Source organism: Sphaeramia orbicularis, chromosome 19 (assembly GCF_902148855.1).
Source record: "Sphaeramia orbicularis chromosome 19, fSphaOr1.1, whole genome shotgun sequence".
Classification (NCBI taxonomy): Eukaryota; Metazoa; Chordata; class Actinopteri; order Kurtiformes; family Apogonidae; genus Sphaeramia; species Sphaeramia orbicularis.
In genome coordinates this window covers 51,617,024-51,639,902 of record NC_043975.1, presented here as the reverse complement: position 1 = coordinate 51,639,902, position 22,879 = coordinate 51,617,024, and the positions used below count along the sequence as shown (strand labels likewise).

The window sequence follows — 22,879 nt, the reverse complement described above, 5'->3', positions numbered from 1 at the left end:
TCATCTGTCTGAGGTGTCTCCAGCCACAGAGACGACAACGACAACCTGAGACAAGACGGTCCCTGACACATACAACCAATGAGATATGGAAAAAACCCTTAAACTACTCAACAGTGTCTGAGTTCCACCTTTAATTCAAACTGTTAAATGAGTCATTTTCCTGGAAGAGAAGATAAACACACCTTTGGATGTCTGTATCACAGCACTCAGACACTCTCAGGATAATCGCTTTATAATTGCTCCCTCATACAACAGCTTCCTCACTCTGCACTTAATAAGCCTTTGAGGACAAAAACAAAAATAATAACTAGGATATGGGTCACATAAACACACCCTTAAACAACAGCAGTGAATGTTCCGTTGGAGAATGAATTCATTTGATCAAGTGTGCTGTGTGAAAATGACTATTTATACTTACATATGTAATAAAACATGATGAAAGGAAAAGAGATGAGAGCAAACACATGTATAGGAAACAGTGAAACATTCACAGACTGCCGTTTGAATCATTCTCACTTGTGGTTTTTCCTGACTGCATGTGTCGTTTGGGATTTGTCTCCCTTTGCTGGATTTCCCACCTCTTTGTGTTCAAAGCTTATATGATGACAGCAGGCATTTTATCGTCTCCTATCTCCTATTAGACACCAGCTCTGTTTCACTTCTCAAACTATCTGTAGCGTCTCTACAGCAAAGTCCATGAGATGGAAGCAGAAACAACTGGAGGAAATCGACTTAATATTATGTGTCAAATTGTAAACAGAGGTTTGACACTAGAATAAGCCTGCTACATGTTAGAAGTTGATCAACAGTGAATATTTATAGGTTGATAGTTGATGAATCAGTCAATAAAACCAAAACTGAAGATATGACCAATAAATATCATCTTCATTCACTGTTCAGCACCATGGACATGTCATGGTTTTAGTCAGATCTTCACAGCTGATCCAATCCTAACCACAGCACCAGCCTGAGAAGTTCTATAATAAGGTTTAATAATCTATATTATATAAGCCAAGTGGCCTCTGTGTGTGTGTATGTGTGTCCTCGGATTCACACAAAATCTGTAAAGAGCTGACTGCCACAGTCTGGCATACTTATGTATTTTTGGTCAAGGAACAGACTAACAAAAACAGCAAGTTGAAAGGACCAGAATTTGGGGAGATATTAGTAATTTTGGAATACTACAATAGCCTTACAATCTGTACGTTTCCATGACAACTTTTCTTCCTGGTTTAATCTGATTAAAGGTCCGATCCTATTTCAGACACCCATGTAAACACCGTATTCCAGTTGAAAAAGAAAAGTCAGGATTAAATTTAAACCTGATTAAAGTCAGTGGTTTAATCCTCTTTTAACTGCGGTCTAAATTCTTCCTGGACATGTAAAGCCTTTATTCCGTTTGGACTTTATTCCTTCCATTCTGCACATGCTCAGTGTCTTGTCCTGTGGCGATGACGCACACATTCTGCGCTGGTGGAAGAATCTGCACTGCAGTCTAGTCTTCCCAAAGTGTTCCAGTGGAATATTCTGATGGGATCTACCAGCCTGGAAAACCCTGAAGGAACAGTTCAACACTTGGTTTTTATTAATTTGTCATGCAGTAATGAGTTCCATAAGTGGGACAAACAGTTTGAACTGCAGTGCACCGATTGCCTTGTTCTCGCAGCCCTTTCGTTAGCTTAGCTTAGCCTAGCTTAGCATAATGGCTTCATTCCTCTGCTCAGACGTAGCCAGGCTTTTAGAGGTGATCTGTAGTATTTTAGGAGTGATTTTGGTCAATTCAGTTCTCCCTAATCATTCCTTTAGTCCGCTGGGGTCAATATGATCACAAACTGAGGCTCAGATCATGGTCATGTGACTTACTGCAAGAATAAAATCTGGGAAATAAAAATTAATGCAAAGCTAAAACGCTAAAGCAAAGCTAATTTAGCGCATGCATCCCTCCAACAAAAAGATTTTCCAACTTCCGTCAACACAACAGTCCACAGATTGTATGAGTGCAGTAAGTCGCAGATCTGAAGAAATAATTAGAGAGAATCGGATTTGACAAAATCACTGAGAAAAGACGACAAATCACCTTTAAAAAACTGGCTACGTGTGACCATGGAAATGCAGTGACTATGCTAAGCTAAGCTAACAGAAGGGCTAAGCTAAGCTAACAGAAGGGCTAAGCTAAGCTAACAGAAGGACTGCCAGAACAAGGCAACGTGAGCGCTGCAGTACAAACCCTTCTGCTCACTGATCTACCTCATTAATACCTCATGTAAACCTTTATTCAGGTTTAACATTTCCATGGAAACAGAAGAGAAAATACTTTAGTTCTGAATTAGTTTCTTCTGGAAAAATGAATCAGATTTAAAAAACATCATGTACCCAATGTAGTGCTGCCGCGATTAGTCGAGTTAGTTGACGTAATTGACCATGAAAATTAGTTGACGGCAATTTTTTTAGTCAACAAGTTGTTTTACTATTGACCACCTATTTATTTTAGGCCACGGCACCTGCAGTACCGCAGAGAGAGAGAGAGAGACCCCTGTCTTATATGTGTCTTGACTCCCCCTGGTCCATGGACTGGTGTGCATGCGTTCATCCCCTCCCTCCCCCAGTCTGTGGATCGGTGCACACCTATTCATCCCCCCCCATCCATTTTTTAATTAGTCATTTAGATTAGTCGACTAATCGAAAAAATAGTTGAAAGATTAATTGTTAGAATTAGTTTTGTTAGTCGTTAGTGGTAGCAGGATTACAATCACACTGCTATGGTAGAATGCTTTGGCGGTGACTGCTGGACAAATGCGGTACAACATGCACGAATACACAACTGCATAAAAACTATGACATCGAGAGCCCCCATGAGTCAACACGTTAGTCAGTTCTACAATCCAAAAAAGCAACCACTTAGACAAGATACAAGTAAAAAGGACATTTTGTGCCCCCCTCCCCTGCAGTTTAACACAATTAAAATATCTGAATTCCTTACTGAAGAAGCCCCTCTTCTCCATAGTTATGTTTTGTGTCCTAAATGAATTCCATACTGGACTATCATATTTAAAACTCTAACAGATATGCTTCATATAGAGTTAAACCTGATCCGCTTTTGATTGTACTTGGAGCCTCTCATCCATTTTCACAACTTAACAAACACCACCGTCATCTGCTCTCTTACGCACTTATCGAAGCAAAAAAGCTTATTTGTTGTTCTGGAAAAAATCAGAAGTTCCTTCAGTTAAATTATGGCTGGAAGAAATGGTTCAACTCTCTCACCTGGAGAGAATTTGGTTCTCATTATTAAATAAATTACACCAGTTTATTCAGATTTGGCATCCCCTTCAACAATATACTGACAACTCAACCTGAATATAATTACAATTTACGTGGCCTCCCTTGGTGTGATATATAATAAGTCCTGGGATGGGGGGGTGGGGGTTGTTAAATTGTTTGTTATGTTTGCCTTCCTTTGTTGTGCTTTTGGTCTGTGTGTATTTTTCAAAATGTGGACGAATTGGAATGGTGGATGTTTTTGTATCTGATTTCTGAATAAAAAGATTGACAACAAAAACAAAAGAAAACAAAAAAAAACTGTCCACTGCAAAGGACATTCCACAAAAATAATAATAAAAAAATGCATCTGAAAAAAAAAAAAAAAAAAAAAAATCTGTCTAATGTTTTTCTAGTGTGGAGTGATCCTGGGAAAGTTCCCATTTACCTGAGTTGAAACTAGTCATCATGAATAATGGTCCTGCATCTGCACTGACTGTGGCCTCTGACGCCGTTGACACTGTGGAAGCCATGAAGACCCTCCATCACACCACGCCCATGTGAACGGCTCCAGAAAACTCCCATGTCTGATTAACCCAATTAGCCTGAGCTCCTCCCATTCCTCCTGCTAAATTACTCCATGACCTATATGTAGCGGCCGTGACAGCGATTACCCATGAATGTGGAGGAAACGGCCGTGGCAGGCGTTCTGGATGCTGACACCATCATGAAACGGAGCGTTATGAATGGGACGGCTGCTGTGGAACCAGGCCAGCCACTGTGCGTATCTGCTCATGTGGATGCTTTTCATCATACACGTTGTGGGATTCCTTGACATATTTTTCTGCTGATTCGGTGGCATTTCACACTCACTCATTGGCGGTAACTAGGGCGCAGCGCTCGGCCAACAGAACCAGGACACCTGCAGCGGTAGTGTACGTTCAACAACAGACTACAGGTGTGGATGAGTGGGTCCTGAAGCCTGTGGAGCAGTCACAGTGTTCTCCAGGGAAAATCTACAGGAGCTCATCAGGATCGGAGGATGTTGGAGATAAACTAACTGAAATAAAAGACATCTAAAATGTTTTATCAAGAGAGTAAAAGATGAAGCTGGATTTATTCTGACAGAGACTTAGACTGGGTTAGGTTAGATTAGATTAGGTTAGATTAGATTAGAGTAGATTAGATTAAATTAGATTAGATTAGACTCGATTATCTTAGATTAGACTCGATTAGATTAAATTAGATTAGATTAGATTAGAGTCGATTATTTTAGATTAAACGAGATTAGAATAGATTAGACTAGATTAGATTAGGTTAGATTATATTATAGTAGATTAGATTAAATTAGAGTAGATTATATTAGACTCGATTATTTTAGATTAGACTCGATTAGATTAGACTAGATTAGATTAGAGTAGGTTAGATTAAATTAGAGTAGATTAGATTAGACTCGATTATCTTAGATTAGACTCGATTAGATTAGATTAGACTAGATTAGATTAGAGTAGATTAGATTAAATTAGAGTAGATTAGATTAGACTCGATTAGATTAGACTAGATTAGATTAAATTAGAGTAGATTAGATTAGACTATATTAGATTAGATTAGACTCGATTATTTTAGATTAGACTTGATTAGATTAGATTAGACCAGATTAGATAAAACTAGATTAGATTAGATTAGACTAAATTATCTAAAATTAGACTCGAGTAGATTAGATTAGACTCGATTATCTTAGCCTGAATTAGATTAGACTATATTAGATTAGACTAGATTAGACTAGATTATTTTAGACTCAATTAGATTAGATTAGACTCGATTATTTTAGACTGAATTAGATTAGATTAGACTAGATTAGATTAGACTAGATTAGACTCGATTATTTTAGACTCGATTAGATTAGATTAGACTAGATTAGACTCGATTATTTTAGACTCGATTAGATTAGACTAGATTAGATAAAACTAGATTAGATTAGACTAGATTAGATTAGACTAAATTATCTAAGATTAGACTCCAGTAGATTAGATTAGACTCGATTATTTTAGACTGAATTAGATTAGATTAGACTAGATTAGACTCGATTATTTTAGACTCGATTAGATTAGATTAGACTAGATTAGACTCGATTATTTTAGACTCGATTAGATTAGACTAGATTAGATAAAACTAGATTAGATTAGACTAGATTAGATTAGACTAAATTATCTAAGATTAGACTCCAGTAGATTAGATTAGACTCGATTATTTTAGACTGAATTAGATTAGATTAGACTATATTAGATTAGACTAGATTAGACTCGATTATTTTAGACTTTATTTTAGATTTTAGATTAGATTAGATTAGATTAGATTAGATTAGATTAGATTAGATTAGATTAGATTAGATTAGGTTAGATTCGATTAGGTGAGTTTAGATGAGATTTGATTAGTTAGAACTTTACTGGTCCTTTGGTCAGAGCCCTCAGGCAATTGTGGTTCCAAAAGCAGCACAAGTGCCGAATATATACGTAAGAATAAAAAAAGAAAATAACCAAACAATAACTATAAAAAAAGAAAAACAGTATTGAGAAAAACAGGCACATTGCACATTAAAAAGTACTAGCAGAGACAACAAGTAGCAAGGTGGTGGTAATAATAACAATAAAAATAATAATAATAATAATAATAATAATAATAATAATAAATAGCTAATTATGTTTTATGTATGTATATTATATATACTGTATAGGTATGTATAGTTTAATAATCACAGGATAAAAGTTAGAATTAAGTGATAGCAGTAATAGTAGTCATAACAACGATTAGAGCCCGACCGACATGGGACGGGGACGGGGACGGGGGGGTTGTCAGAGCGGAAGTGAAAGTGAACATGCTTTACTGTTCCTCTAACTCTCCGGGCAGCACAGACACACAGGAGCAGCAAGCGACAGAATCTCCGCACAGCGAAAAAGTCAATACATTGGTTACAGTTAAGAGTCTAAACACAATATTCAAAATCGCTCTGATGGGACATTTTAGAGACAATTTGACAGTTTAGCGTTGCTAAATGACCCACATTTTTACTTTTAAAAAATGTTTTGCTTTAGTTGGACCTAGGGATGTAACGATATGAAAATTTCATATCACGGTTATTCTGACCAAAATTATCACAGTTCTCATTATTATCGCGGTATTGTTGAAACTGTGCTCAAAATGTTCAAAAAGTACTGATACACACACTGAAATAATTTAACCAAGTTGTATTTAAAAAAAAAAAAAAAACAACAGCAAAAAAGCCAAATAAAATAATTGGCACAATGTCCCTTCTGTGTCAGAAACATTCCAATATTAACCCTTAGTGGTTTGAGTCTATTTTGTCTGTTTTTCAGTCCTTTTGATTTTGCCTTTATATACTATATAAACAAATGTTTACTATACCCATGTTTGGAATCTGTTTTTTTTAACACAACTTCATCTATATTATCTGTTAATTATTTTTTTCACTTTCACCTACTATAAAAACATAAAAGGACAAAAAACACACAAAAAAAATACATAAAATCTAATTTGAAAAATGTATATAATTTCTTGCATAAATAACACACAGATTCTTAACAAACCTTTTCAAAGACTTTACAAGTGAATATTGGTTCCAAATATTAGGTATAGAAAATCCAAATTGTAATAAGTTAAATCTATACTCATATATTTGACATAAAAGCAGATCTTTACATCGGCATTTTCTCTGGAAAAGTGCAGTAATCAAACACAGTTATCATGAGAATTAGAATTTAGACGGTAATACTAACCATCTGTGATTTTACCGCAGTGTATCGTTATACCGGTAATCGTTACATCCCTAGTTGGACCATAAGGGATTATCCAAAACAAGGAGTTACTTTATATTGAAATAAATGTTGGAATGGTAATCAATTAAAGTTCACTCTCTGACAGGACATTACTGTGTTTTGACCCATAAGAAGAAGACGACAAACAAGAAGAAAAAGAAGAAGAAAATAAGAATAGACTTTAGATTAAGTGTACATTGTTGGCCTTGACGAACAGTTCATTCATTATAGATTATTTAACCTCACTGACAGCTATTTCAGAAACCCGTTAATGATTTGCTGGTTTTTAAGGAAAGGATATTAAAAATTCTATGAATCAAACTTTTGAATTTTCGTGTGTCTCTATTTTCGACTTCCTCCTCTGTTATAGTGAAGTACAAAGATTAAATAAGTTAAATATTGGATTTGTCTATTATTCATCTCTGTTAATTACTGTATTGCACTACCATTTAATTTATGTCTGTTATACTCAATTATAGTTTATCTTTCGTACCACTATTCTTATTATTTACCTCTTTAAAAAAGAACTGCATGGCATTTAAAAGCATGGTGAGAGAAGTATCTCAGTTCGTTGTAGTTTCTGTGAATCTAGTGATTTCACAATAACCAAATCATCGAATCTTTAATCTCTGAATTTTCTCGCTGACCCAGAGAAAATGTGGATTTCAAGGTGAGACTAGTTAAGAACTGACCTACGGAGACTAGTCCTGTTAGAACTGCTTACAAAACAGTTTAAAAAAATCAGACTCATGTCGTTTTCAGTCCAGGTTAATATCATATTAGTGGCTCTTATTCAAATACAGATATCTGGAAAAGCTTTAAAGCCTCTTCCTTCAATGCTGATCCTCAAAAGTCTCCACAAGCTCCGTCTTATGTGCTAATTCAACTGGTTTCATCTCTAATCCACTTAAAATATGTCCAATCTCATTCTAAATATATGATGGAGGGCAGACTCCTCCGTGTAAATACAGGTCTGACAGTAACCAGGTTATTGTGACTGTGGAAATGTTCTCTGATTTCCTGCCATAACTTGATTTATCTGTGCAGCCTCATTTCCTGTTCTCATACTAACAGTTCATCCAACACAACTGCTTTGTATTCCTGAGCCTAAAGGGGGCGTATTCTGCTTTTCATCACCTGCCACATGTATGATGTTACTGTGTTTGACATGGTTAAATACACAGCCACACCCACCCACAACATACCAGAGTATTTCAGCTCAATGTCCATGTATACTTTTATAATGTTTTAATGTGTGTCTTTTTCCCTTGTCGTATTTCAATGTCCTGTGTGAAGCACCTTGAATTACCTTGTTGATGAAATGTGCGATATAAATAAACTTGCCTTGCCTACACACCTGTTAACAACCAAAACACATATGCTATAAACGATGACTATAATACTACTGAGGTCACTTTTGTTCTGTTGTATGTATGAGCCTTTATAGTTTGGTTGGAACTAGGGTTCAACTACATATACTAACATGCACATCATTAATCTACAGAAGAACCACAGCCGTCTCAACTTCCTGAGGTCATTCAACATCTGCCTGACAACGCTCAGGATCTTCTACGAGTCTGTGGTGGCCAGTGCCATCCTCTGTGCTGTTGCATGCTGGGATATCAGCCTGAGGGTTGATGACACCAACAGACTCAATAAGTTGATCCAAGGTCAGTAATGCTGATAGTGGTGTCCAAGATCAGGATGATACTGGACAGTTCCACTCAGTCAGCCCCAGGAGGACGTTCAGAGATTCAGAGACTGATTCCACCCAAACGCACAAAGAACCACACAGCAAACCATTCCTGCCTGTGTCCATCAGACTGCTGAACTGCACCTAATAACCACTTATCTATATTATAAGAGACAAGTGGCCTCTGTGTGCATGCGTCCATGTGTGTGTGTGTGTGTTTGTGCATGCATCCGTGTGTGTGTGTGTGTGTGTGTGTGTGTGTGTGTGTGCGCATCTGGGGATTCACACAAAATCCAAAAAGAGCTGACTGCTACACTTTGGCATACTTATGTATTTTTGGTCACAGAACAGAAAGAATAGAATACACTATATTTCCAAAAGTCTTGTCTCCTCCATCCCAATCCTCAGACTCAGCTGTTCCAGTCCCTTCCATGTCCACAGGTGGATTAAATCCAGCCCTAGGCATGCAGACTGCTTTTACAAACATTTGGGACAGAATGGGTCTCTCTCAGGAGCTCAGTGAATTCCAGCGTGGAACTGTGATAGGATGCCACCTGTGCAACAAATCCAGTGGTGACATTTCCTGGCTCCTAAATATTCCACAGTCAGCTGTCAGCTGGATTAGAAGAAAGTGGAAGTGTTTGGGAACGACGGCGACTCAGCCACGCAGTGGTAGGCCACGGAAACTGACGGAGCGGGGTCAGCGGATGCTGAGGCGCAGAGTGCGAAGAGGTGGACGACTGTCTGCAGAGTCAATGGTACAGACCTCCAAACTTCATGTGTCCTTCAGATTAGCTCCAGAACAGTGCGCACACAGCTTCATGGAATGGGTTTCCGTGGCCGAGCGGCCGCATCCGAGCCATACATCAGCAAGTGCAATGCACAGCGGTGGATGCAGTGGTGTAAAGCACGCCGCCACTGGACTGTAGAGCAGGGGAGGAGCCTTCTCTGGACTGACCAATCGTGCTTCTCCATCTGGTGATCTGACGGACGGGTCTGGGTTTGGCGGTCTCCAGGAGAACGATACTTGTGGGAGCGCATTGTGCCGAGTGTAAAGTTTGGTGGAGGGGGGGTTATGGTGTGGGGTTGTTTTTCAGGAGCTGGGCTGGGCCCCTTAGTTCCAGTGAAAGGAACTGGGAATGCTTCAGCAGACCAAGACATTTGGGACAATTCCATGCTCCCATCTTTGTGGGAACAGTTTGGAGCCGGCCCCTTCCTCTTCCAACATGACTGTGCACCAGTGCACAAAGCAAGGTCCATTTGGACATGGAGGACAGAGTCTGGTGTGGATGAACTGGACTGGCCTGCACACAGTCCTGACCTCAACCCCATAGAACACCTTTGGATGAATTAGAGCGCAGACTGAGAGCCAGGCCTTCTGTCCAACATCAGTGTGGGACCTCACAAATGCGCTTCTGGAAGAACGGTCCAAAATTCCCATGAACACACTCCTAAACCTTGTGGACAGCCTTCCCAGAAGAGCTGAAGCTGTTAGAGCTGCAAAGGGTGGAGCCACGTCAGACTGAACCCATAGACTAGGAATGGGATGGACCTGACATTCATATGGGAGTCAAAGCAGGAGAGGGAATACTGTTGGCAATATAGTGTAGAATAGATTTATAGTCATTGTGCAATGACTATACAATGAAACTGGGTAGAGAAGGAAGAGACTAGCGAAAACGGCCAGTTGATAAGGTTATAAGGTGATAAGGTTCTAAGGAGAGTTTCAAAATGCGAAAAGAAGAATGGGAGTGAGACCAAAAAAAAATTTGAGTAAGCAATTTATTGAAAACAACAATTGAACTAAAATATGCTGTTTATCAGCTGTACAAAAGTTTAAGACCATGGCCTTTAAAAGCCAAAATCTGCACAAAAATGTGGATTCAGTGTCATTTTCTGTCAGGTATTCACACTGTCATGACATTCTGATGGCAAAGGCAAAAAAGCTTTCTCTCTTTGAGCATGGTTGGATTGTTGAGCTGCATAAGCAAGGCGTCTGGCAATGCACCATCGCACACCCTGTTCTAACGATTTTGGCAAAAATGTGAATCACGATTCTTTTGCTTAGAATTGAGATCACGATTATCTGGCATGATTTTTTTCACAAAATGTTTATTGCACCGCTGTCAAGGAAAATGGGTTCTTTTACCTCTGATTTGTGTCTTTCATATCACTCTGCAGTAGTCCAGTCACTTATGCAGTGTTTGCTGTTGAATTGATCTGTTGGTGTGGCTGTGTGTAACTGGGGGGGGGTTTGCACGTGCGCGGTTCAGCAGGGGGTGCATGCGCGTGCCTTTCGGCTGGTGTGTGCGTGTGTGTGTGTGTGTGGGGGGGGCTTGGTTTCGAGTTTCGTCCGGTTACCCGTGCATGTGTCTGTTTCCGTCCTACTTATACTATGGGGGTACAGGGCAGTGCAGTCCGTGCCCTCGCAGAGGTGAAAGGGAAACTTTATGTTCATTTACCTTTTCCCTGCACTTATGGTCCCAGTTGCTAAGCGACGTTAGCTGATCTGTGAAAGTTTGCAGCGCAAACAAACTTTCCAGCCAGCACAATGAAATATTGTTGATATAAAATTTTTGTAGAAGGCGAGACTTTTGATTCTTTTGACCCCCCCCCCCCAGGCCCAATCACCACCAAAATTTAATCATTTCTTCCTTGTGCCAGTATCAACATTTCTTGAAAATTTCCTGAAAATCCATCCATAACTTTTTGAGTTATCTTGCTAACAAACAAACAAACAAACATGCACGCATGGGTGGCAGATCTGTCTTGGCGGAGGTCTGCGCTCTCCGAGTGCTTTTCTTGTTTTAAATTGCAGACTACAATCAGGGACATATATAAAAATGAGACTTTTTCAAGATCACGCAGAAAGTCTGTCCAGCATGTTTAACATTCCTGACTCACAACTGTCACAAATAAGAGAACATCTTCTTGCTTCACCAAAGGTAGAACAGGCCATCTGTTTCAAGGCTATTAGAGCCTTTATGTTCATAGAACATTATTATCGCTGCAGCAGAAACCATTTTCAAACGTTTGGTTAGGGCTGCACAATTTTGGCAAAAAAAAAAATCCCAATTTTTTCCTCTAAAAACTCATTTTCCATTTTGATTTTTGGGCAAAACTACAAAAGACAACAGAAGTCAGCATGTTGTTTTTGTGAGCAGCCCACAATCCAAAACACTGCTCTGACCTCAAATCTGTGATGGTATCATGTGATGAACCCACAGAAGTTTATTTTTTCTTAATTAAATCTTTATTGAATGAAGTAGAGTATACAAACAATGTATACAACAATTAAATAACATAAATTTGCCAGAGGGAATACACTATAATACAATGTCCAAATCAGAGCAAATACTTATGTTTTTACAGCCTTTTTGTTTCCAGATTTATCTAACAGCTTTAAATTAAGCTCAACATCTGTCAAAAAATACATAATACTTGGATTTTTGTTTTAGAACTTACCTTTGTGAATGAAAAATTTAGCAAGTAAGAGGACTAAATTAATTTTTTTTTTTTTTTTGGGGGGGGATATCTGGCCCACAGAAGTGATACCAGTGTAAGTCAGTGACAGGCATCAGTCGTGCGTGTATGGACCAGGTTAATATGAGTGATCCCCATGTGGTTCTATTTAAACTGGGGGATCCGTACGTGGAACAGACCGACCCCGGACACACTGGCGGGATTCTATCCCTGGAGCTGGTGGATGTGTGTGGGCACAGGGCTGTCTGGGCTCCTCTGCTGAGGCTGATGACCCCGAGACCCACACCTGGTTCGGAAGAAGACAGTACGGTACGGATCCAGGACAATGTAAGATGAGTGATCCGCATGCAGTTCTATTTCAGTTGCAGGATCCGTGCGTGAAGCCACGGCTTACATTGCTATAAGTACTGAGGGCTCATTAACACGTTTAAAGTCCGGTCATTAAACGGACTTCTGTGACAGACCGCTGTCACTGATAGGAGGAGGAGCCTACGGGAGCCCGCAAGCACGCGGCCCCGGAGGCACTAGAGCAGTGGTTCTTAACCTGGGTTCGATCCAACCCTAGGGGTTCGGTGAGTCAGTCTCAGGGGTTCGGGCTAGGTCCGTGTATTAAACAAACGGCTTTGGAGACTCTTTCTCTGATTGACATCCAATATACGCGGTGTATTGTTGTTGCTTATAGCACTGCAACACATCCGGAAGTGTTTATAATCTCTTCCACTCGTCTGACGATGAATTATTTTCCACATCGTTGTTATGACTTTTGCTACTTCCTGTTAACCACGGAGGCAGCCATGTGTAGCGTTTGTTTACATTTTCAGTCACCGCACTGGTCAGTTACAATCATGTGACGACCGACGCACCGTCGCGGATGGAGAAAGAGAGTGGCACTGGCCAAGGTGAAGCCACGCATTTCTGAACTGGTCTCTCAAAGGCAACAGCAGAAGTCACACTGATTTGCAGTAAATATTCATTATTATTGTAGCCTGATGGAAATTAGATGATTGGTGTGTGTTAAAATGTTAAAAATGATAAATAGCATAAATACAATGAGTTCATTATTGGAATACAAAAATTAAAACCATTTCAGCGTGGTAGTATTAAAAAAAGTCATGTCTTTGTTAAAAGGTATGTAATTTGTTGTGAGTTCATGCACTGTATTGGTTTTGTTCTTTGAACACAGTGATGTTAATGTACGGTTCATTTTGTGCACCAGTAAAATATATACCAGTGTCTTGAATTTGAAAAAAATCATATTTTATTTTTTAATAAAGGAAGGTTCGGTGAATGCACATATGAAACTGGTGGGGTTCAGTACCGCCAACAAGGTTAAGAACCACTGCACTAGAGAGATGAAATCGATTTTACGATTTCCCGTTTTTAAAAATCATCCTAATTAAAAATCCAATTTCGATTTAAAATCGATTAATCGTGCAGCCCTATGTTTGGTGCTGGAAAAGTTGCTCCAGCATTAATTTTCTCTTACGTTTCAACATACAGTTCCATGGGGTGTAAAATAGGATGAACCCAATTTCCTGTAGGACATCAGGTACTGGTTTGCTCTGTCTTTTACATTTATGTCGGCAAATGTCTATGTCTGCATTTTTCATCATCTTGCAGGATTTGTTCTCAGGTTCACAGTTAGTTTACCTTCTGCGGATGCGTGAGCCAATGATGTTCCGCGTCACTACCTGTATCAAGTAACAATGCTATATTTTTTTTACTTTATGCAGAAAAATGCGGGGATTATGTAACATGCGAGCCTCGCATATTTTGCAGAGAAATATGCTATTATTGCAGTGAATATGTGCCCTCTTTGAAAAAATGCAGACCCCTGCATAATGTGTGCTATTTGCTTGATTATGTATTGAATTATGCCATCACATAATCACATTTTTCTGGAGGGACAGATTAACACTTAACTGATAACAGCTATGGGAATTTGTACTTATACTAGTAAGATAAGATAAAATAAGATAAGATAAGAGATAAATCTTTATTGTCACTGCACAGCCATACTAAATACACAATGTGATGAAATTGGAGTATTGTTCCCCATGGTGCAAAACAAGAAGGCAATAAACAATAAAAACAGAACAAAATATATATACAGGTTAAAAAATCTATGTGCTCAAAATATGCATATGTACAAAAATATTAAATAAGTGTGTAAAACATATAAAGCGTACAAAGTATTGCTGATAGCCAGTAGTCAAAAGGAAAGCAGCAGGTCGTGTCCAAACACAGTCTGTTCACTGATTAGAATTATTGGCCTGTTGTGAAAACTGTCCCTGAGTCAGTTTGTCTGTGATCACAGAACCCTGAACCTCCTGGACGGAGCAGCAGTTCTCTTTTTGAAGTTTAAGTTTTTAAAGTATTTCAGTTTACTGTGCATCCATGTGTCATCCCCCCCACCCCTTCCAACAAAAAACATTGTCTTACATGTGTTGCACCTCCATCTGGTCTCCACGGTAACAGGACCTGAGGATGGTCTGTGTTGCAGCATCCCACAGGTGTTCTTTCAGGAAGTTTCCAGCCTGCACCGCCCTCTCCAGCAAAGCCTTGTCCCCCCCCAGCGCAGCGCCGACACGAGCGTAGGCCGACAGCATCAACCCTGAAGTCAGCAGAGGCAGCACAAAGTAATCATCCCCCAAAAATAAATGAGTCATCTTAAAAATAGCATGTCCTGTTTCCACTGAAGCAGTGGTCCCACCATAGACCCCCCCCCCTACACTCTTTGAACCTCCCTCATTCCCTGTCCGTATCCTCATTCCCTCTATTCCACTTTCATGTCCTGTATCAAAGCCTGATGAGTCCGTAGTCTGGTCTTCAAAGTGCTGCAGCAGAGCACAGGTGATTAATGGAGAGTTTTCTTCATTAGAGAGAAGGAGGAGAGTGTTGTGTCTAATTGGTGAGTTCTCTGGACGGCAGAGCCTCGTTACCTCAATAACACACACTGTCTGGAGACGTCAGCCTGGAGTGGCTTTGAGCTACTTTACAATTAATCACATCAGACACAATGAGCTGGAAAAACAATGGCAACAAGCATCATGCTAATACTTAGTTTCAAATAGTGTATCTATAATTATGGGTTTTTTTTGTTTGTTTTTTGGTGGCTGTATGGAAATATGAAGGCAATTTTCATGTGAAGGACAAATAAACATATCTATCTGTCTATCTATCTGGAAAACATTCTCCAATTACTGGCAAATGTGTGTGTGAATGTTCGACATAAAATGAGTCTGTTAACCCTTTCATGCATGACTGATGAGAACCTTAGGCAACATTTTTTTCTTGAGTGTTTTTATTCCCCCTTAGGCATGAAAAAAATCATGTGATTGATTTTGAATTTTTTTTCATGGAGTTACAAAAATGTCCATGCATTTAATTTTTGAAGTAAAGAAACGTGTTTAAAACCCAATATCATAAAGTATGGAGGAGAATTAGGGCCACTGGAAAAAAATACAATAAACTAAGGTCCAATAAGTATTTCTTCTTATTATTATTATGAGAAAAAAAAGTCAGAATTCTGAAATTACAGCCAGAATTCTGAGAAAAAAGTTAGAATTCGGAAATTAACATCAGAATTCTGAATTTAAAGTCAGAATTCTGAGATGAAAATCTGAATTCTGAGGAAAAAGTCAGAATTCTGAGATTAGTCAGAATTCTGAAAAAAAAAGTCAGAATTCTGAGAAAAATTGTAGAATTCTGAGATTAAAGTCAGAATTCTGAAAAAAAAAAAAAAAAATCAGAATTCTGAGTTTTAAGTCAGAATTCTGAAAAAAAAAGTCTAAATTCGGAGTTTAAAGTCAGAATAATGACTTTTTTTCTTAGAATAATAATAAAAATATATATTACACCTTTTTTATTTTCCAGTGGCCCTAATCCTCTTGTGTAAGAAAGTGATATGAAAACAATGAAATAAAAACATTTTTAGTGCTGCTAATCTGATGTTTTCTCACACTTTAACATATTCTAATACTCGTTATTACTCATTTCATGGAGATAACACGCAAAAAAACCTTTGTGTCTAACAAAAAAAACAAGTGGTTTATACTCAAACATGTCAGTGCAGATCAGGTTTATCAAGAACAGCAAAGTTACAGTAATGGTCTGAATGTCAGTGTATTATTATGGGATGGAGCAGAACTGTCCACTGTGTTGGCTGATCTGGAACTAGAACAACAAAACCCATGAATATACAATCACTGGCACATATTCTGGGACTGCCCAAAAATAAAACAATTTTGGAAGGATATACACAAAAATATAGAATATATACTTAATGTTACCTTACCTTTTGAATTTGCCACCTTAATAATGGGAAAAACTGAAATTTTAGTGAACAATGCCTACTTGTATAGAATTGTAATAACTGCTGGTAAAAAGGCTGTGAGCAGGCACTGGCTCCAACCTGAACCACCTCATCTGGAAAAATGGGTAGATATTGTGAATGAAATTTACCAGATGGAAAGACTAACCCTCTCCCTTCAATTACAAATGAACAAATTTTCAAATCTATGGTCAAAGTGGATATTTTTTGTTTACACTTACCAAACACAATCTGTTAGAACCCTAAATGTACAAGAAATGACAATAGAATGACTGTATCTGGAATTGTCTTGTTTTTTGTGTATTTAACTAATTCTACTTTTTATATTTTATTTTATTTATTTATTTATTTTTTCTTTAGAGAGAGGAGGTCAAAGTCTCTTGGTCTTTCGTATGTGTTTTCTTTATGTAACAATGCATCCATTGTTCATTGTTCAATTGTTTTGTTTATTAACAAACAAAAAAAAAAAAAAAAAGAAAAACTAAAATGTTGAGAATGTAAAAATTGGTCATTGGTCACATACTTGTTGCGTGACCGCAATGTAATTTAAATGTATGTTGAATTTTTCTCAATATTTCTAAATAAAAATCTGGGAAAAAACAAAACAAAACCCATGAATATACAAGAGAACAGCTGGAGAAGAACTGTCCAGTGGAGTGACCAGTATGCATGAAAGGGTTAAAGTCCTGTACAGTCGTGGTTTGTGACACCTGTTAACAGCAGCTTTCCTGATTTTAAAAGGTGAGTTTAGTTTGAACTCAATCAATCAAGCAGGTTCATGTAATCTGGTTTGTTTGGAGTGCTGAATAAAAACGTCAAACAAAAAGCTTTTAAAGGTGCAGAACTGGACTATGTTAGTGAGTCTAAAAGCTTGTGAGCTCCGTGTATTTAAATGTGAGGACACCACAGAGGAGCTGCCAGCCAACGCAACAACTCACTCAGTCCAAACTAGACCTGAAATATCCCACTTTGGCAGCATATCAGGAATTTTCAGTGTGTTTATGTTCCTGTCTCCACGGGCCTCAAAGAAAAGCATGTTTCGATCCACGACGCTGACAAACCAGGAGAGGGCAGTTTAACATCTGAAAGGCAGAGGGCACTGGAGGTGCATTATGGGACTGAGCTGCAGCAGATACAGCCATCCCTTCAAAGCATTAGATGGAAGGAAAAAACCAACCACAAGTATAGACACAAACTGAGAATACAGACATGAATGAAATACACTGAGCAATAAAGACAAGAAGTTGATAATTCCATTAAATAAAACAAACAAAATCAATACAAAGACCAAAAAACCCCAGAATTTCAGTGATATGATGTTGATATAAAATATACAGTTAAAAAAACAAATAAATTACACCATCATTAAAGAGCAGTGAACATGCCAAAGCCAAGTGTGCATTTTATGGATGAAAATGAAACAACATCCTACTTCCTGTTTGAAAATTATGAGATCTGGGAGGGAAAATAAAAACCAAATCACAATCATAGGTCATGTAGTTGTGATAGTGTTTATCATATAGTTCCATAGATGGTAGAGGTTTCTATTATTTATACAAACTGTTGTAGTAGTAGTACACCCACTGTTAGTACTTGTAGTAGTAGTAGTAGTAATATATCCACTGTTAGTACTTGTATTTGTAGTAGTAATATATCCACTGTTAGTACTAGTATTTGTAGTAGTAGTATATCCACTGTTAGTACTTGTTATGTAGTAGCAGTATATCCACTGTTAGTACTTGTATTTGTAGTAGTAGTACATCCACTGTTAGTACTTGTATTTGTAGTAGTAGTATATCCACTGTTAGTACTTGTATTTGTAGTAGTAGTATATCCACTGTTAGTACTAGTATTTGTAGTAGTAGTATATCCACTGTTAGTACTTGTATTTGTAGTAGTAGTATATCCACTGTTAGTACTTGTATTTGTAGTAGTAGTATATCCACTGTTAGTACTAGTATTTGTAGTAGCAGTATATCCACTGTTAGTACTTGTATTTGTAGTAGTAGTATATCCACTGTTAGTACTTGTATTTGTAGTAGTAGTATATCCACTGTTAGTACTAGTATTTGTAGTAGCAGTATATCCACTGTTAGTACTTGTATTTGTAGTAGTAGTATATCCACTGTTAGTACTTGTATTTGTAGTAGTAGTATATCCACTGTTAGTACTTGTATTTGTAGTAGTAGTATATCCACTGTTAGTACTTGTATTTGTAGTAGTAGTATATCCACTGTTAGTACTAGTATTTGTAGTAGTAGTATATCCACTGTTAGTACTTGTTATGTAGTAGTAGTATATCCACTGTTAGTACTAGTATTTGTAGTAGTAGTATGAACAGTCATGGTCCTTTGTTCTGGTTTCTAGTATTTACACTAACTCCAGCTGATGTACTTTTGACAGTTGTAGTTCAGTTATCTGTGCATCAATAGTATCCATGTGTAGGGCTGCACGATTAATCGATTTTAAGTCAAAATTGGATTTTTTAATTTGGACGATTTCTAAAAAAGGGAAATTGTCAAATCGATTTCATCTCTCTCACGCCTCCCGGCTGCGTGCCCACAGGTTACCGTAGGCTCCTCCTCCAGGCTACCGCAGACTGTTCCTCCAGGCTACTGTAGGCTCCTCCTCCAGGCTACCACAGACTGTTCCTCCAGGCTACTGTAGGCTCCTCCTCCAGGCTACCGTAGGCTCCTCCTCCAGGCTACCGTGGCTCCTCCTCCAGGCTACCGTAGGCTCTTCCTCCAGGCTACCGTAGGCTCCTCCTCCAGGCTACCACAGACTGTTCCTCCAGGCTACTGTAGGCTCCTCCTCCAGGCTACCGTAGGCTCCTCCTCCAGGCTACCGTGGCTCCTCCTCCAGGCTACCGTAGGCTCTTCCTCCAGGCTACCGTAGGCTCCTCCTCCAGGCTACCGTGGCTCCTCCTCCAGGCTACCGTAGGCTCCTTCTCCAGGCTACCGTGGCTCCTCCTCCAGGCTACCGTGGCTCCTCCTCCAGGCTACCGTAGGCTCTTCCTCCAGGCTACCGTAGGCTCCTCCTCCAGGCTACCACAGACTGTTCCTCCAGGCTACTGTAGGCTCCTCCTCCAGGCTACCGTGGCTCCTCCTCCAGGCTACCGTAGGCTCTTCCTCCAGGCTACCGTAGGCTCCTCCTCCAGGCTACCGTGGCTCCTCCTCCAGGCTACCGTAGGCTCCTCCTCCAGGCTACCGTAGGCTCCTCCTCCAGACTACCGTAGGCTCCTCCTCCAGGCTACCGTAGACTCTTCCTCCTATCAGTGACAGCGGTCTGTCACAGAAGTCTGTGTAATGACTGGACTTTAAATCTGTTCATGAACCTGCAGTACTTATACCAATGTAAGCCGTGGTTTCACGCACAGGTCTTGCAATTGAAATAGAGCTGCATAGGGATGGCTCATCTTCCGTTGTCCCGGATCCGTACCGTACTGTCTTCTTCCGATCCACGTCTGGGTCTCGGGGTCATCAGCCTCAGCAGAGGAGCTCAGACAGCCCTGTGCCCACACACATCCACCAGCTCCAGGATAGAATCCCTCCAGTGTGTCCTGGGTCGTTCTGTTCCACGCACAGATCCCCCAGTTTAAATAGAACCACATGAGGATCACTCATATTACGTGGTCCACGCACACACGAGTCATGCCTGTCTTACAGTGGTATCACATCTGTGGGCCCACATACCCCAAAAAGGAAAAAAAAAATAATAATAATAATAATTTATTTCTCTTGCTTGCTAAATTTTTCATTCACAAATGTAAATTCTGTAACACAAAACCAAATATTTATTTTTTGAAAGATGTTGAGCTTAATTTAAAGCTGTTCGATAAATCTGGAAACAAAAAGGCTCTAAAACCACCAGTATTTGCTCTGATTTGGACATTGTATTATAGTGTATTCCCCCTGGCAAACTTGTTCTGTTATTTTCTTGTTGTATACATTGTTTGTATACTCTATTTCAGTGTTTTTCAACCTCAGGGTCAGGATCCCACGTGGGGTCGCCTGGAATTCAAATGGCATCGCCTGAAATTTCTAGTAATTGATAAAAAATTAAAACTGACTAATAAAAATTTACATTATATAGACTAAATTTTGCCTAAAATTAATGTTTCTTTACAACATATTATAGCAAATTATTACACGATCTAAAACAAATTAATTTTAGCGCAAATAAACAAACTCTGTTTTGAAAGTCTGGGGTCGCCAGAAATTTATGATGTTAAAATGGGGTCACGAGACAAAAAAGGTGGGAAACCAGTGCTCTACTTCATTCAATACAGATTTTATGAAAATAAATAAATAAATAAATAAATAAAACCTCTGTGGGCCCATCACGTGATCCCATCACAGATTTGAGGTCGGAGCAGTGCCTTGCATTGTGGGCTGCTCACAAAAACGACATGCTGACTTCTGTTGTCTTTTGTAATTTTATCCAAAAATCGAAATCGAAAATCAAATTTTTAGAGGAAAAAATCTGGATTTTAGTTTTTGCCAAAATCGTGCAGCCCTATCCATGTGTCTCCCCCTACTTCCCCCCTTCTCCCCCAGTCTCTCTCTCTTTTACCCCAACTCTTCAAGGCAGACGTCCATCCTCCAGGAGTCAGGCTCTGCTCCAGGTTTCTGCTGTTAAAAGCAAGTGTTTCCTTCCACTGTCACCAGTCACCAGTGTTTACTCCTGGAGGATTCTGTTGGGTTTCTGTGAACTGGCTTACAGTCTGGTTTCAACCAACTCAATATGTAAACTGTCATGAGATAACTTTTGTTATGATTTGGTTTTTCCAACTGTACATACTGTTTTATACCTGTGCATACTGTTTTTATACCTGTACATACTGTTTTTTATACCTGTACATACTGTTTTTATACCTGTACATACTGTTTTTTATACCTGTACATACTGTCTTTACAACTGTACATACTGTTTTTATACCTGTACATACTGTTTTTTATACCTGTACATACTGTCTTTACAACTGTACATACTGTTTTATACCTGTGCATACTGTTTTTATACCTGTGCATACTGTTTTTTATACCTGTACATACTGTTTTTATACCTGTACATACTGTTTTTTATACCTGTACATACTGTCTTTACAACTGTACATACTGTTTTTATACCTGTACATACTGTTTTTATACCTGTACATAGGGCTGCTCGATTATAGGAAAAAAAAATAATCACGATTATTTTAGCAATAATTGAAATCACGATTATTAAAAACGATTATTTGTTAACCTTAAAGTTGTTTATTTTTTTCTTGCAAAGCAATGTAAAATATACTCTTTAAACATAAATAAAGCTTTTAACCACTAAAACAAAGTATGTTCACTTTTGTACGAAACAAAAAAAATCTTTGAATGCAAATAAGTGTACTGTAAATTCAAGTATGTTTCCTTTTGTAAATAAATAGTGCACTGTAATTAAACTGCTATAGACTTGCCATAGAACTGTGGCAATAAAAAAAAAAACTCACGTAAAGTGCAAATTATAAATTCAAGTATGTTCAGTGTAGTATGAAACAGTAAATTCAGTGGCGTGCCGGGAGGTTTCAGTTCAGGCCTTCTGTATACATCAGCCATGTAGAATACGCACGTTAGGGTTATACAGGTTAGGGTTAAGTTAATACGGGAGTTGCAGCGTAAAGAGATTCGGAGACTGAAGATTGCATTGCGGGCGAAGTTGTAAACGGAGTTGTTTTTATGTGTTTTAGTTTTTCATAAGATTATGATAACGGTGGCGGTGGTTAAACTTTAGATGGTTAAAAAGGTTTGTTGTGTTACCGGTCGGTGCGGACACAACTACCAAACACTTTTTGCACGTGATGTGTTTTTGCTCTTCGTCTTCTTCATTAAACCCAAAGTGATTCCATACAATTGAATTGGACTTGCCTTTTTTGTTTACCAAGCACTTCTGCTGTGATTCTCCTGCCGTTTTTCCAGCCCGCTAGGTACAACTTTCCTCTTGGGGTGGACCTGCCGGCTAGCTGGCAGCAGTAGCTTAGAGGGGGGCGGGGCAGAGCAGCTCATGGGAGCTTGCGTGTGTGTGAATTAAAACAACTCAAAATTAATAATCGTTTTTTCTCGATTACATAATTTTTGTAATCGTTGCGTGTAATAATCGAAATCGTAATCGAATTTCGATTAATTGCACAGCCCTACCTGTACATACTGTTTTTATTCCTGTACATACTGTTTTTATACCTGTACATACTGTTTTTATACCTGTACATACTGTTTTATACCTGTACATACTGTTTTTATACCTGTA

The 22,879-nt window shown here is 38.7% G+C and overlaps 1 protein-coding gene across 1 annotated transcript in view; it reads right to left on the bottom strand.

Annotated features, from left to right (window-relative positions):
• Positions 1 to 22,879, bottom strand: part of spata20 (spermatogenesis associated 20) — a 158,771-nt gene that overhangs the window by 114,724 nt on the left and 21,168 nt on the right. The window contains exon 12 of the mRNA XM_030121760.1: positions 14,710 to 14,881. Coding sequence (XP_029977620.1) covers positions 14,710 to 14,881 — 172 coding nt within the window. The remainder of the gene's footprint in view (positions 1 to 14,709; positions 14,882 to 22,879) is intronic.